Source organism: Camellia sinensis, chromosome 3, assembly GCF_055761805.1.
Source record: "Camellia sinensis isolate YWXY chromosome 3, ASM5576180v1, whole genome shotgun sequence".
NCBI classification, from domain to species: domain Eukaryota; kingdom Viridiplantae; phylum Streptophyta; class Magnoliopsida; order Ericales; family Theaceae; genus Camellia; species Camellia sinensis.
In genome coordinates, this window is record NC_138963.1 from 26,734,948 (window position 1) to 26,747,674 (window position 12,727).

At 35.8% G+C, this 12,727-nt stretch overlaps 1 protein-coding gene across 4 annotated transcripts; it reads left to right on the top strand.

The window, feature by feature from the left end:
- Positions 1-431: 431 nt before the first annotated feature.
- Positions 432-9,935, top strand: LOC114298002 (ethylene-insensitive protein 2.2). Of its 4 annotated transcripts, none has more exons than XM_082919350.1 (8): positions 432-816; positions 1,496-2,346; positions 3,948-4,034; positions 4,125-4,235; positions 4,331-4,543; positions 5,276-5,458; positions 5,586-8,261; positions 9,285-9,935. In XM_082919350.1, exons 2-8 carry the CDS (start codon positions 2,098-2,100, stop codon positions 9,672-9,674), a joined length of 3,909 nt encoding a protein of 1,302 aa, XP_082775476.1. In that variant the 5' UTR covers positions 432-816; positions 1,496-2,097; the 3' UTR covers positions 9,675-9,935. The 4 variants fall into 4 exon arrangements, with proteins under 4 accessions (XP_082775476.1, XP_082775474.1, XP_082775475.1 ...); XM_082919348.1 differs by having other exon boundaries at positions 526-816; positions 5,273-5,458; XM_082919349.1 differs by having other exon boundaries at positions 666-816; positions 1,476-2,346; positions 5,273-5,458.
- The last annotated feature ends 2,792 nt before the right edge of the window (positions 9,936-12,727 follow it).

Below are 12,727 nucleotides of genomic sequence, written 5' to 3' on the forward strand. Positions count from 1 at the left end.
GTTTTTTTTGAGAAAATCTATTTAGTTTGATTACTCTTAAAAAAGTATTTGTAGAGTATATTTCTATAAAATTTCTCCCAAAATCAAATCAAACAAGACCTTCGTCTCTTAAAAAAAAATAAAAATAAAAAGAAGTGACGCCGTTGAAGTTCCAGGTCATACTTGGTTTTAAGTCCGAAAAATACTTTCTCAGAAGCTTAAAAATTTTTTGGGAAACTTTTTTTAGCCATCTGGCATCATAAGGAGTTGTTTGGGATGACCTAAATAAGTGCACTTTTTATCTTTTTATGAAAAAATATGTAAAAAAATAGAGAAATGATGTGATAAAAAAAAGATAAAAAGATGAATTATTCTTAAGTTGTCAAACTTTACCTAAATTTGAGTGAAGAGTTAAAAGTAAATAAATAAATAAAAAGGACAGGTTAGGGAGAGAAAGTGTCTAGTATAATTTTAGAGAAAGAAAATGTACACTATACCTTTGGCAGATATATAATGAAATGAAATGAAAATTATATACCTTTAGCAGATATATAAATAGTACAAATGAAATGAAAATAAACAGTAGATTAAACGTTGCCTTTTGCAACCTTTTCTCATACATTACTCTCTCTCTCTCTCTCTCTCTCTCTCTTAGTATTTATACTCTATTTACTTCGTCTCTCTCTACGCTCTCAGCTCAGAACTCTCTTTCTCTCACTAGAATTCAATTAACTCGAGGCTTCATAAAAGCCCTGATCTACTGTGTAGCACTGAGATTGGGCAGAATCGAAAAGAAAAAAAAAAAAAAAACTCCTGAAGAACACGAAGAAGAAGAAGGTAACAACAACAACAGCAACAACAATATTCTTGGAAAAACCTAATTATAGATATGTATATAGCTGTAGCATATTCTATACAATCACATGTTGAATCGATATATATATGCACACGGGTATGTGCAATAGATCCATACCAGTTTCAGTCAATTTGGTGCAGATGATGGTCTCTATTCCGTTTCTAGGGTTTGGACTCTGTTTTTTCTGTTTTTGTTTTTGGAAACTGTTTTGTTGTTATTTGGTGATTTGGGTAGTACAGGAAAGATCTAAGCTTTTGGGTTCTGGCATTTTGATATTATCTGGGTTTTTAGTATTGAATTTTTTTTATTATGTCTTACAGTTTTATGACAGTATGGTTTGAATTTTTTGTTTTTACATTGCCGTTTAATGTAATTTCGACAAGTGTAATTGTAGAATTATATGTAGATATGTACGATCATAAAAGTGAATCTCATTAATTTTTTAAAACTGGTGTAAGTCAACTCATTGAACTGCTCTATTGCCAGTAAATTAGGTGGTTTCATCATATATAGTTAAGTTTGTGAATGGTCTTGGGTTAGGTCCTATTAAAGTGTTGATCTCGTTACTTTTAGTACTTATTCCATGTTATAGAATTTGGATTTTAGACAGTAGTTTTCTTTAATTTTGATTTATTTTCAGTATTTGCCTTGTTGATTCAGGATTGGAAGTTTGAACTGTGGTTCAAAGAGAAAGTGTTTCGGCCATATGCAACTTTGTGGAGTTTGTGAAATACAATAATATCGGTTGTTTCCTTCTTGTGAACTTAACTTTTGGGTGGAATTTTGCCTTGGTATGTTAGTGCTCTAATCATATCCAGAACATGAGAAAAGAAATTCAGGAGTATTTATTGGAACATTCAGTATTAGCATGAAGGTGGTTTTGATTTGGAGCAGAACTAGAGTTAAAGTTTTGCTATGTCAGCTGTTGTCATGTGACTAAACCGATTTTGTGGGCAGCTGTTTAATTTGATCTGGGCAACTTAGCACAGTTATTACAGTGGTCTGCCAGATTTTCTTACTCGAGTAGTTGTATTGTTTGTATTCTCTGAAGATGGTGAGCAGTGTGGTTATATTGTCAAGTTCGACTTTATTTTGAATGAGTGATGAAGATTGGTGTTCTGCACTGAAAGTACATTTTTATTATGTAGCTGTGTACTTTATTGAGCTCAATAGTTGCCGGGAGGTTCTTCTGTTACTTGGAAGAGTTAGTTAACTATTAGCCTATAGCTCTGAATTCCTATTTATGTGAAGAGTCGAACAACATGGACACTGAAATTTTGACTCCTAACCATCGGCCAGGCATTGGTCAGCGGTTACTTCCAGCGGTTGTACCTGTGCTTTTAATTGCGATAGGATACGTTGATCCAGGAAAGTGGGCTGCTGCTGTTGAGGGAGGAGCACGTTTTGGGTCTGATTTGGTTCTGCTAATGCTTGTTTTCAATTTTGCTGCTATTTTATGTCAGTACCTTTCAGCTCGTATTGCTGTGGTCACCGGAAGAGATCTTTCCCAGGTATTTCTTCCTTATTTTCTTGATTCCGTTTATCATGAAATTCATCACTATCTTTAATATTTTGGCTTGTGTTTTTGAACTGTCATTGCATTTTTTTTTTATAATTGGAAATGGAAGAAAATTTCAAAAATGACAAGTTTGTTTGTACATTGTAGTTTAAGATTAGCTTGCTTTTTCTGTTGCTAAATAATTATTATGGTTTTTCAGCTTTAACAGGGGTACATATAAAAATTTATGTTAAATTCGTATCTTACAATAAAATTGATTATTCATGTCAAAGTTCGAGTTGGTTTCATAATCAATAGAAATGGGGTTGATGAATTAGATGGAGAAGGAATGGAGATAAGTTCATTGTTAAGTCCTCCTACTCATTTTTGTGTGATAGGGAGTTGACAAACTTTCCTGGGAGTTAGTTTGGAATACTTTTGTTACCATCAAGATAGTTTTTTTTTTTTTGTTTCCTCTTTCTTTTGGAACAGCTTTATTGGATGCAATTTTGACTATGGATAGTTTGGGTAAAAGATGTTCCTGTTGCCTAATTGGTGTTGCATGTGTAGGAGAGTGGAGGAGTCAGTGGATCACTCATTGATGCATTGTGATGCTGCTAGCGATCAATGATTGTATGGTGTTTGGTATTTGGCATTTTTAGTGCGCTGGGTAGGTTTTGCAGTTGTTTGAAGGTTAGGAGCATGGGTGTCAAGTGAAGAAATAAAAGAAGGCTTGGAGAGTCATTGTGTCTCATCTATTGCCTTTCGAGGGAAAGGAATTGGACAACTTTTGAGGATGTACAGATGTCCATTCATTACTTTAAGCTTAAATTTTTTTTGTTCTTTTCATTTTTGGGTGAAGGAACAATTTTGTGAGTCGTCCTTTTTGTTATAGATTTCATAGGAGATATGCTTTTTGGGGAGGGCCTGCAGTTAATCATTCCCTTATGCTTTTGTTTTATTTGCCTTTTGATTGTACATACACTATCTTGGTGTCCTTTTAATATAATCATACTTCTAAAAATAAAAAAAAAAAAAAAAATAGAAAAGAAAAGAAAAGGGCATGAAGTTAGAGAGCATTTTTTTTAAATGAATTTTCTATTATTTTGTCTATAGTTGGGAAACATTGTTGCGTTGAGTTGAGAGCCCTTATTTATTTGTTAGAATGGTGAATTTTTTTATTTTTTATTCTTTTGTTTTCAAGTTTGGATGGTCAATATAGAGTAATGCCTTCTAGGTACTATAAATAGGTTGTATGTTGTGCTTTGAACCCTTCTCATCATATGTACTGTTGTTATTTGTTGCTGTAATGCTGTTACTAGGTGCTGCCGATTTACTTGCATGCTTTTGCACTAGTCGCTAGCTACTTATATATCTATATATATATATATATTTTTTCCCCCTTGTTGATGGCAAAGATTTGCCTTCTATGTACTTTAACCAGGTTGTATGCCCTGCTTTGAACCCTTCTCATCAAATTTAATGTTGTTATTTGTTGCTGTTAAACCTGTAATACTGTTATTAGGTGCTCTGTTGATTTACTTGCATGCTTTTGTGCCAGTCACTAACTAGTTAGATTTTTTTTTTTTTTTTTTTCCCTTGGTGATGGAAAAGATTTGCAGTGAAGAGTATGACAAGACCACATGCATATTCTTGGGAGTTCTAACTGAGCTTTCCATGATTGCTTTGGACCTTACTATGGTATTTTCGCCCTTGTCATTAACTATTGATGATATATTTTGTTGTTTCTGTGAATCACAATCCCTCTCATATTTGCCTTTATTCTGCTAGATTCTGGGCACTGCACAGGGACTCAATCTAATTTTAGGCGCAGACCTATTCACTTGTGTCTTTCTGACTGCTATTGAAGCTGTTCTATTTCCAGTTTTTGCCACCCTCTTGGTAAGCTTGATTTCTCCCATTTCTGTATAATCTGTTGTTAGTATTATAATTTTGAAGCTGACAGTATTATAATATCAAGAAAACATATTTTTCAGGATAATGGGAAGGCAAAGTTCCTTTGCATATCGATGGCAAGCTTTATATTACTTTTTTATGCTCTCGGAATTTTCTTTAGTCAACCAGAAATTTCAATGTCCTCGAGTGTGATGCTTACAAAGTTAAGTGGGGAGAGTGCATTTACATTGATGAGTCTTCTTGGAGCAAATATCATGCCCCACAATTTTTATCTCCATTCCTCTATTATACAGGTCTCTCTCTCTCTCTCTCTCTCTCTCTCTCTCTCACCTTTTTCTAGTGAATAATGTGTTGAAATTCAAGAGAAAAGCTGAACCATTTCTCGTTACCACTTATCATTCCCCAGAAAATTTATTAACGAAGCTCGTGGCTGCCTTCTATTTTATGCTAAATATTTTATTGCAATGACAAAACATCTCTAGCTACAATTGCCTTAGTGGTAGTTGAGGGCTCAAAACTGATACACATTTTGAAGAGGACGTGGGCATGGACAGAGGCAGAAAACCTTTCTAAATTTAGGCACAATGCTGGCTTATATTTTGGCTGAGCAATGTAGCATTGTTGTCATTTCTATAAGCACATCATACTATTGAGTTTATGGACTAATTGCTTATATACACGGCAAACTCTGTTGTTTTAGTGCATTGTTGCATACAAATCCATACTCCTGAAGGGAGAGGCAGTGTAATATAGGCAGCCTACAAAAACCTATCATTTACCCTCAAGAGCATGAAAAATGAATTGTGCATAGGCTAAAACAGCTGAGCCAAGTCAAGTATTGAGGTGGTTGGACTTAGCTTGGATCACTTTACAGGGTTCAAACGCTGCTCAAATTTGTCATGAGCTCTGCTAGATTGGAATGGGATTCGGTGTTTTCGTGTTTCACTGTAGTAATATACGATTGTCTTGGTTTACGATTGGGTGTTTGTCTTGATTTATGATTGTCTTTTGCATTCTTGCAGCAGGAACCTGGGCTACCAAATGTTTCCAAGGGACTCCTGTGCCATGACCATTTTATTGCCATCCTATCCATCTTCAGTGGTGTTTTTCTGGTGAATTATGTGCTGATGAACGCAGCAGCAAATTTGTTCTACAGTACAGGCCTTGTTTTGCTTACTTTTCAGGATGCATTGTCTCTAATGGATCAGGTTTGGGTTTCCATGAGCAATTCTTCGTGCTGTAACTTTTTGCATATCAGGTGGTTGCACTTGATTGTTCATTGTCAATTCGATGCATACTAAAGTAGTCCATTATCCAAAAAAATAATTATTGCAGGTATTTAAGAGTTCAACAGTGCCCTTTGCCTTTCTTCTGGTTCTGTTTGTCTGCAGTCAAATCACTGCATTAACTTGGAAGCTTGGTAGACAAGAAGTCCTGCATGATTTCTTTGGGATGGACATTCCTGGTTGGCTTCATCATGCTACAATCAGAATTATTGCCATTATCCCAGCCCTCTATTGTGTGTGGTTTTCAGGAGGTGAAGGTCTATATCAATTGCTAATAGTTACACAGGTAGTGGTTGCGCTCGTGCTGCCGTCTTCCGTGATCCCCCTTTTCCGGGTTGCCTCATCAAGAGCTGTAATGGGCATCTACAAGATTTCTCAGTTTGTGGAGTTCTTAGCCCTGATCATGTTTATTGGCATGCTGGGCTTGAAGATTATTTTTCTGGTAGAGATGATATTTGGGAACAGTGATTGGGTTGGTAATTTGAGGTGGAATATGGGGAGTAGCATATCTGTATCGTACATCGTTCTTCTCATCACTGCCTCTTCTTCACTTTGTTTAATGATTTGGATTGCAGCCACACCATTGAAATCTGCTAGTTCCAGATTAGATGCTCAGGTATGGAATTGGGATTTAAAAGATGCTGTACCTGAGTCATATGCAGAGGGAAACGAGAGTGATTTTAATGAAACTAGGTATGGTAGGGTGGAATCCATAAAGAAGCATGAACCCGCAATAGCTCCAGGAAAGTCCTTGGAAGTTCACTCAAATATGTCAATTACAAGTACTGATGTGAATTTTCCCGTAACTCTCCTGGATACTGATAACATGCCTCATTTGACTCCTATTGAGGAAAATGGTTCTAATATTACGTATCCTAGTCCCTCTATGTTCCATCCAGAGGAATCAGCTACCACGATTGAAACGGTTGTGGTCTCAGCTGTTTGTAGTGAAGGTTCTGTTGATGAGTCAGTGGATTCCATTGCCTTGAGGACAGAATCAACAGGCTTAGTAGAAAAGCATGTAAATGTAGAGGAGGATTTACAGACTGTGAAGGATGAGGAGGGGGATAATTGGGAGCCTGAAGAATCTTTTAAAGGGGTGTCTGGGAGTAGCGCATTTTTAACATCTGAAGGCCCAGGGTCATATAGGAGTCTCAGTGGGAAAGGTGATGAATGTGGGAGTGGTGCTGGAAGTCTTACCAGATTAGCAGGATTGGGACGTGCTGCCAGACGTCAATTAGCTGCAGTTCTTGATGAATTCTGGGGTCAGTTGTTTGATTTCCATGGGCAAGCAACACAAGAAGCAAAGGCTAAGAAACTGGATGTGTTATTGGGGATAGAATCAAAGGTTGATGCAAAGCCTGTTACTCCACTGAAAGTGGACACCGGTGTGAAGGAATTTACTGGATACTTTTCAGCTGTGGGTGGAAGAGGGTCTGATTCTCCAATGAATTCAAGTGCATATGACTCTCCCAAGCTCCTTGGAGTGCAAGGCAGCATGGAAAGGGGGCCATCTTCATCATGGTCCGGCCGCATGCAGTTGTTAGAAGCGTATGCGCAAAACTGTGGCCACAATCTTGACTCTGGTGAGAGGCGATATTCTAGTTTGCGACTTCCACCAACTTCTGATGGCAATGACTTCCAGCCAGCCACTGTACACGGCTACCAGGTTGCACCATATCTCAGTCGGATTGCTCAAGGAAAAAATTCTGATTACTTAAATGGCCAATTGGAGGCACTAGCCCCAAAATCCCCATCTTTGGGCACATCAAGTTACAGAGATCCACATGCTTTTGCTTCAGGACGAAAACCACAAAATGGGTTAAGCACTATGGCACCACCTGGTTTTTCAAAACCTGTTGTATCTAGAAATATTTCGTTGCGATCTGAAAGACCTTTGAATGATTATTGTTCTGCGGGGCCTGCCGACAATCTCAATAGCGCAGTCAATGAAAAGAAATTCCATAGCTTGCCAGACATAGCAGGACTCTCTCATCCTTACCGGAATTTGTACTTGTCTGATAGGAGTGCTCGATGGGACAGACCCATTGGATACGGACCATCTCTATACCCAAATACTTTATTGAAAGCAGGAGCTCCTTTGGGATTTGATGAATTCTCACCTTCAAAACCACACAGAGACCCTTTCACCTTACAGTTCAGCTCGAGCTCAGCAACTGGATCCCTGTGGTCCAAACAACCCTCCGAACAGTTTTCTGTGGCTGACAAAACACACAATATTGGTGATACGGGAGTAGGGTGTAAGCAGAGTTCACTTACTCCAGAAACTACATCTGTTGTGGATTTGGAACCAAAGCTACTTCAGTCTCTCAGAAACTGTATTGTGAAGCTTTTGAAACTGGAAGGGTCCGATTGGTTGTTTAGACAGAATGGTGGGGCTGATGAGGATCTTATAGATCGTGTGGCTGCAAGGGAGAGATTCCTTTATGAGGCTGAAACTAAGGAGATGAACCGGGGAGTTCACATTGGTGAATCTCAGTATTTGTTCGACAGGAAGCCGGGTTCTGTACTGAAAAATGATGATACAGATTATGCCAAATTTCTGGTTTGCTCATTTCCTAATTGTGGAGAGGGCTGTGTTTGGGGAGTGGATTTGATAACAAGCTTTGGGGTGTGGTGCATTAACCGGGTTCTTGAGCTCTCACTAATGGAAAGTAGGCCAGAGCTTTGGGGGAAATACACGTACGTACTAAATCGTCTTCAGGTAAACTTTCAAATTCCGTGCTCTATAACTATTTTGGAGTACATTGCATGTAGTTACTGTTGCATATACCATATAATGCCGCCTTTAAGTTACAAATGTTCTGCTCATAGTGAAATCTGCTAGGCTTTTAATAAGAGCTGTTTGAAAGGTCCATGTGGGCTAATTTGTTCTTTTGGATTTACGTGCCAACAATGCTACGATATTCTGTTGCATCCGAGAGAGGAGGTGAAGCCATGGCTTCTCGTTCGGTTGAGCCTCGCTTAGCCAGGAATGGTAGTGAAGTAAAGCAAACCCTATACTATCTGGGAAGTGGTGAATCAGAGCTGGAAGGGGTTTCGGTTTTCAAACAGTTCATTTTTACCAAAATTAGTAAGCCAGTCCAAAGCCCAAAATCCCGAATTTTCCAACTCAACATATGAATTTGGAAAACCTTAATGTTTAATTTTTTTTGACCAAATTCGTGGAATTTGAACTAAATTCTTAAAAACCAGGCCGCAATTTCAACTCAATTGATATTAAATGTTAAATTTATTTCCACAAATTCTGAATGACATTTTTTTACAATTTTGCCTAATATTCTTACTCTTGGACTGAATTTTGATCAATCAATTCAACTTGGATCAATTGTTCCAAATATGAATTTCAGCAATTTTTCATGCAAATTCACTCTGACATGGTTTAGCACATTGATTATATCACATTTAATAGTTGTACTCTGGCATGGTTGGTCTGTGGCTATATGTGAGACATAACATCCAGAAATGCCCAATTTTGATATGAAAACGAGGGGGTTACATGTCACTTTCACTCGACTTTTGATACTTGCAGCCTGGCTTCAGCTAAAATTTATTTTAAAATTTCTAATATGATTCAGACGAAATGGTTACCAATTCCAAGATAAACTTGTCATATACCTTGTATTTGTTTGTTTATTCATATTTTTTGTTTTTTTGTGTTTTTTTTCTTTGTTTGTCATTATTGTTTTGTTGTTTCTAGTTTGTTGACGCTGAGACTTTCATGTAGGGAATCATCAATGTGGCCTTTTCCAAGCCTCGTAACCCAGTGACTCCCTGCTTCTGCCTGCAAATCCCAGTGGTATACCAACAGAGGTTAAGCCCACCTATTTCAAACGGAATCTTGCCTCCACCTGCAACCAAACAGGGCAAGGGGAAATGCACAACTGCAGCGATGCTCTTAGACACAATCAAGGACGTCGAAATTGCAATATCTTGCCGAAAAGGTCGGTCCGGCACTGCAGCTGGTGACGTTGCTTTCCCGAAAGGAAAAGAGAACCTGGCTTCCGTTCTCAAACGCTACAAGCGTCGCTTGTCCAACAAACTAGGTGGCACTCATGAAGGTGGTGGCGGGTCTGGATCGCTCAAGGTTCTCACATCAGCTACTTATTGCTCGTAACAATTTCCCAAAAGTCCATGTCAACTTGGATGATATTCAGAGTTGTTTGATTTTGGTAAGCGGCTCATTGTCCATGCTGTTGTTATGGCTCTCTCTCTCTCTCTCTCTCTCTCTCTCTCTTATGAAATATTTGCTGCATATTTAATTTCCATGTATGTCATGTATACGTAGGATAAAATTACTGGATGTGTAATTGCAGCAGAATGGAAGAAAGTGGGTAAATGAAAGGTGGAATGTGATTATATCATAATTTTCATTTCAGTCAGTGTCTGAATTGCATTGATCTCTTTTTGTTATTGTTTTTTTTTTTTATTATGAGGAAGTAGCTATTGCCAAAGTAGGAAAGGCTTTTGCCAAAATATACACTATTTTTGACTAGTTTAGTACAGTGATTTGAAGCATTGTTTGCTTTTGACATAGCCTACATTGTTTCAGCTATAGCCACGGCCATTATATAAACCTGAAACTGCATTACAGTGTCGTTTATGTTACGAAGTCGAGTTGTTAGATAGAGAGAACCCAAATGACATCCTTGGCTAGTCATATTAGGTGAGTTCTCATGGTTAATTATTAATTGGATGGTTTTTGCTCTATTTGATTTGCTTGAAGCATAACCTCATTCCATAGGACTCTGATTAAGGTGCTCTTCACTTGGGGTTAATCCATTTCATCTGAGCAAGAGGGAAAGCTGGAATGAATGGGTGATTTGATGAGTGAGAAAATCCACATTAATAGAGAATTAGTTGAGTTAGTTGATGTTGTTACCATATAAGACAGAAATATACAAAAACAAATTAACATAATACAATATCTTGTGATATTCAAACTACTCAACTTGAGAATATTTCTCTTAGTCTTACCTAGAGCATCCTCGGCAAACTCTTCAAAATCGTTTTTTAGCTGAAAATTTCAAAAATTCAATTCTATCAAATTCATTATAATTCGTCAAAATTTACGATGGCTACAGTAATTCGTTACAACAAGCGAGGCACTGTTCATCACTACTTGTGTGTTACCTGGATGTTCGTCCGAAAATTTGGCCGGTCAATTAGTCATCGGCAATTTTTTTTTTTTAAAGAATTGTTAGATTGGTAATTTATCAATTTAATTAAAAAAAAAAGAATAACAAACACAATAATAAAATAATATTTAATAAGAATAAATTAGAATAAAAAATTTGATTTAGTAAGTGTTAAAAGATGACTAGTTAAAATAATAAAATAATTTTAATTTGACTAAAAATTTAAAAAGTTTGGTAATTGGTTGATATTCTCATTGCCAAGATGTTTCCACAAATGACTTTTTTTTCATTCGAGACACCGTCCAGCTACTTAAAAAATAAATATTACAAATGATGGATTCAAAGAAAGCATTATATTATTATTATTTTAAATTTTGCCTCCGTTTGGGAAGTGGGTTGGCTTTTTGGCTTTTTGGCTTTTTTAGCCTGGGTTATTTTAGCCTGGTTTGGGAAGGGCTTTTTGGCTTTTTTGACTTTTTTTGTGAGAGAGGATTGTAATGATTATGGGTTGGATTTGATGTTTTGTTTTTTGTGGCTAAAATAGCCTATTTTGTTTTTTGTGGCTATTTTAGCCAAAAAAGCCTGGGTTTTTTCTTGCCAAACGGAGGCTTTAGAAGAGTTGTTCTGACTAGTCTTGGTATGAACAAATTCATCCTTCGGAAAAAAAAAAAAAACACAGCTCTTATATTTTGAAAAAATTATTTATAAATTCTATTTGGAGAAAAGTTATTTTATTTAATCTTAAAAGTTTTCTTTTAAATTAATTAGTCCTTTCTATTTTAGGTATGTTGTATTTTCTTGATTTGGGGGTTTGCAAGTTTACTTGTTTGCCCTTGTGTGTGATTTTGTTTGATTTTTACTAATGTTAAGTGTGTGTGAGTAAGGTATGTTTCACATTTCTATTTTTTTTTGTAGGGATTTAGTGGAGTAATTTGTAGGTAGATGATGTTACCATGTTTGTGGAGTTATTGGTGTGGTGTTCGTTCCTTAGTGTAACATTATAAAAAAACTCCTTACTATACTTTTCCTAAACGTGACACTTCAAAAAAAGCTCCTCAGTGTAACATTATAAAGTAATACACAAAAAAATTTCTTATTATAACACTTTAATGTAACACATAAAAAAATTCATTAGTGTATTTTTTCAAACGTAACGCTCTAATATATCACACAAAAAAATTTCTTAATATAACACTCTAATGTAACACACACAAAAACTCTTTAGTGTAATACTCTAATGTAACATACAAAAAAAATTTCTTGATGTACTTTTTTCAAACGTAATACTCTAATATAATACTCTAAAAAAATTTCTTTATGTAATACTTTAATGTAACACACAAAAACTCCTTACTGTAACAATCTAATGTAACACACAAAAAAACTCTTTAGTGTACTTTTTTCAAACATAATATTTCAATATAACACTCTAAAAAAATTCCTTAATATAACACTTTAATGTAACACACAAAAAATTCTTTGGTGTACTTATCTCAAACGTAACGCTCTAATGTAACAAAAAAAAAGAAAAAGTTTTAGTATATTTTTTCTAAATGCATCACTCTAATGTAACACTAAAAAAAAGTGTGAGATTCTTCAAACCATTTCAAAAGAAATACAAATATTCCTTAGTAAATTTTGAACAAATATATAATTTCAAACTGTGAGTGTTACGTTTGAAAAAAGTATATTAAGGAGTTTTTTTTAGTGTTTTTTTGTGTTACATTGGAGTATGCTATATTGAAGTGTTATGTTTGAGATTACATTAATTGAAGTATTACGTTTGGAAAAAGTTCACTAAATAATTTTTAATTTTTTTTTTTTTAACATTGGAGCGTTACGTTTGGAAAAAGTACACCAAAGAATTTTTTTGAGTGTTAAGTTGTTACGTTTGGGTAAAGTATACCAATGAGTTTTTTAGTGTGTTACATTATTAGAGTGTTATATTAGAGTTTTGGTTTTTGTTTGTAATGCGTGATTTGTTCTAGAATGAGAGAAAATCTAAAACTTCTATTATGCAAATTGCCCCAAT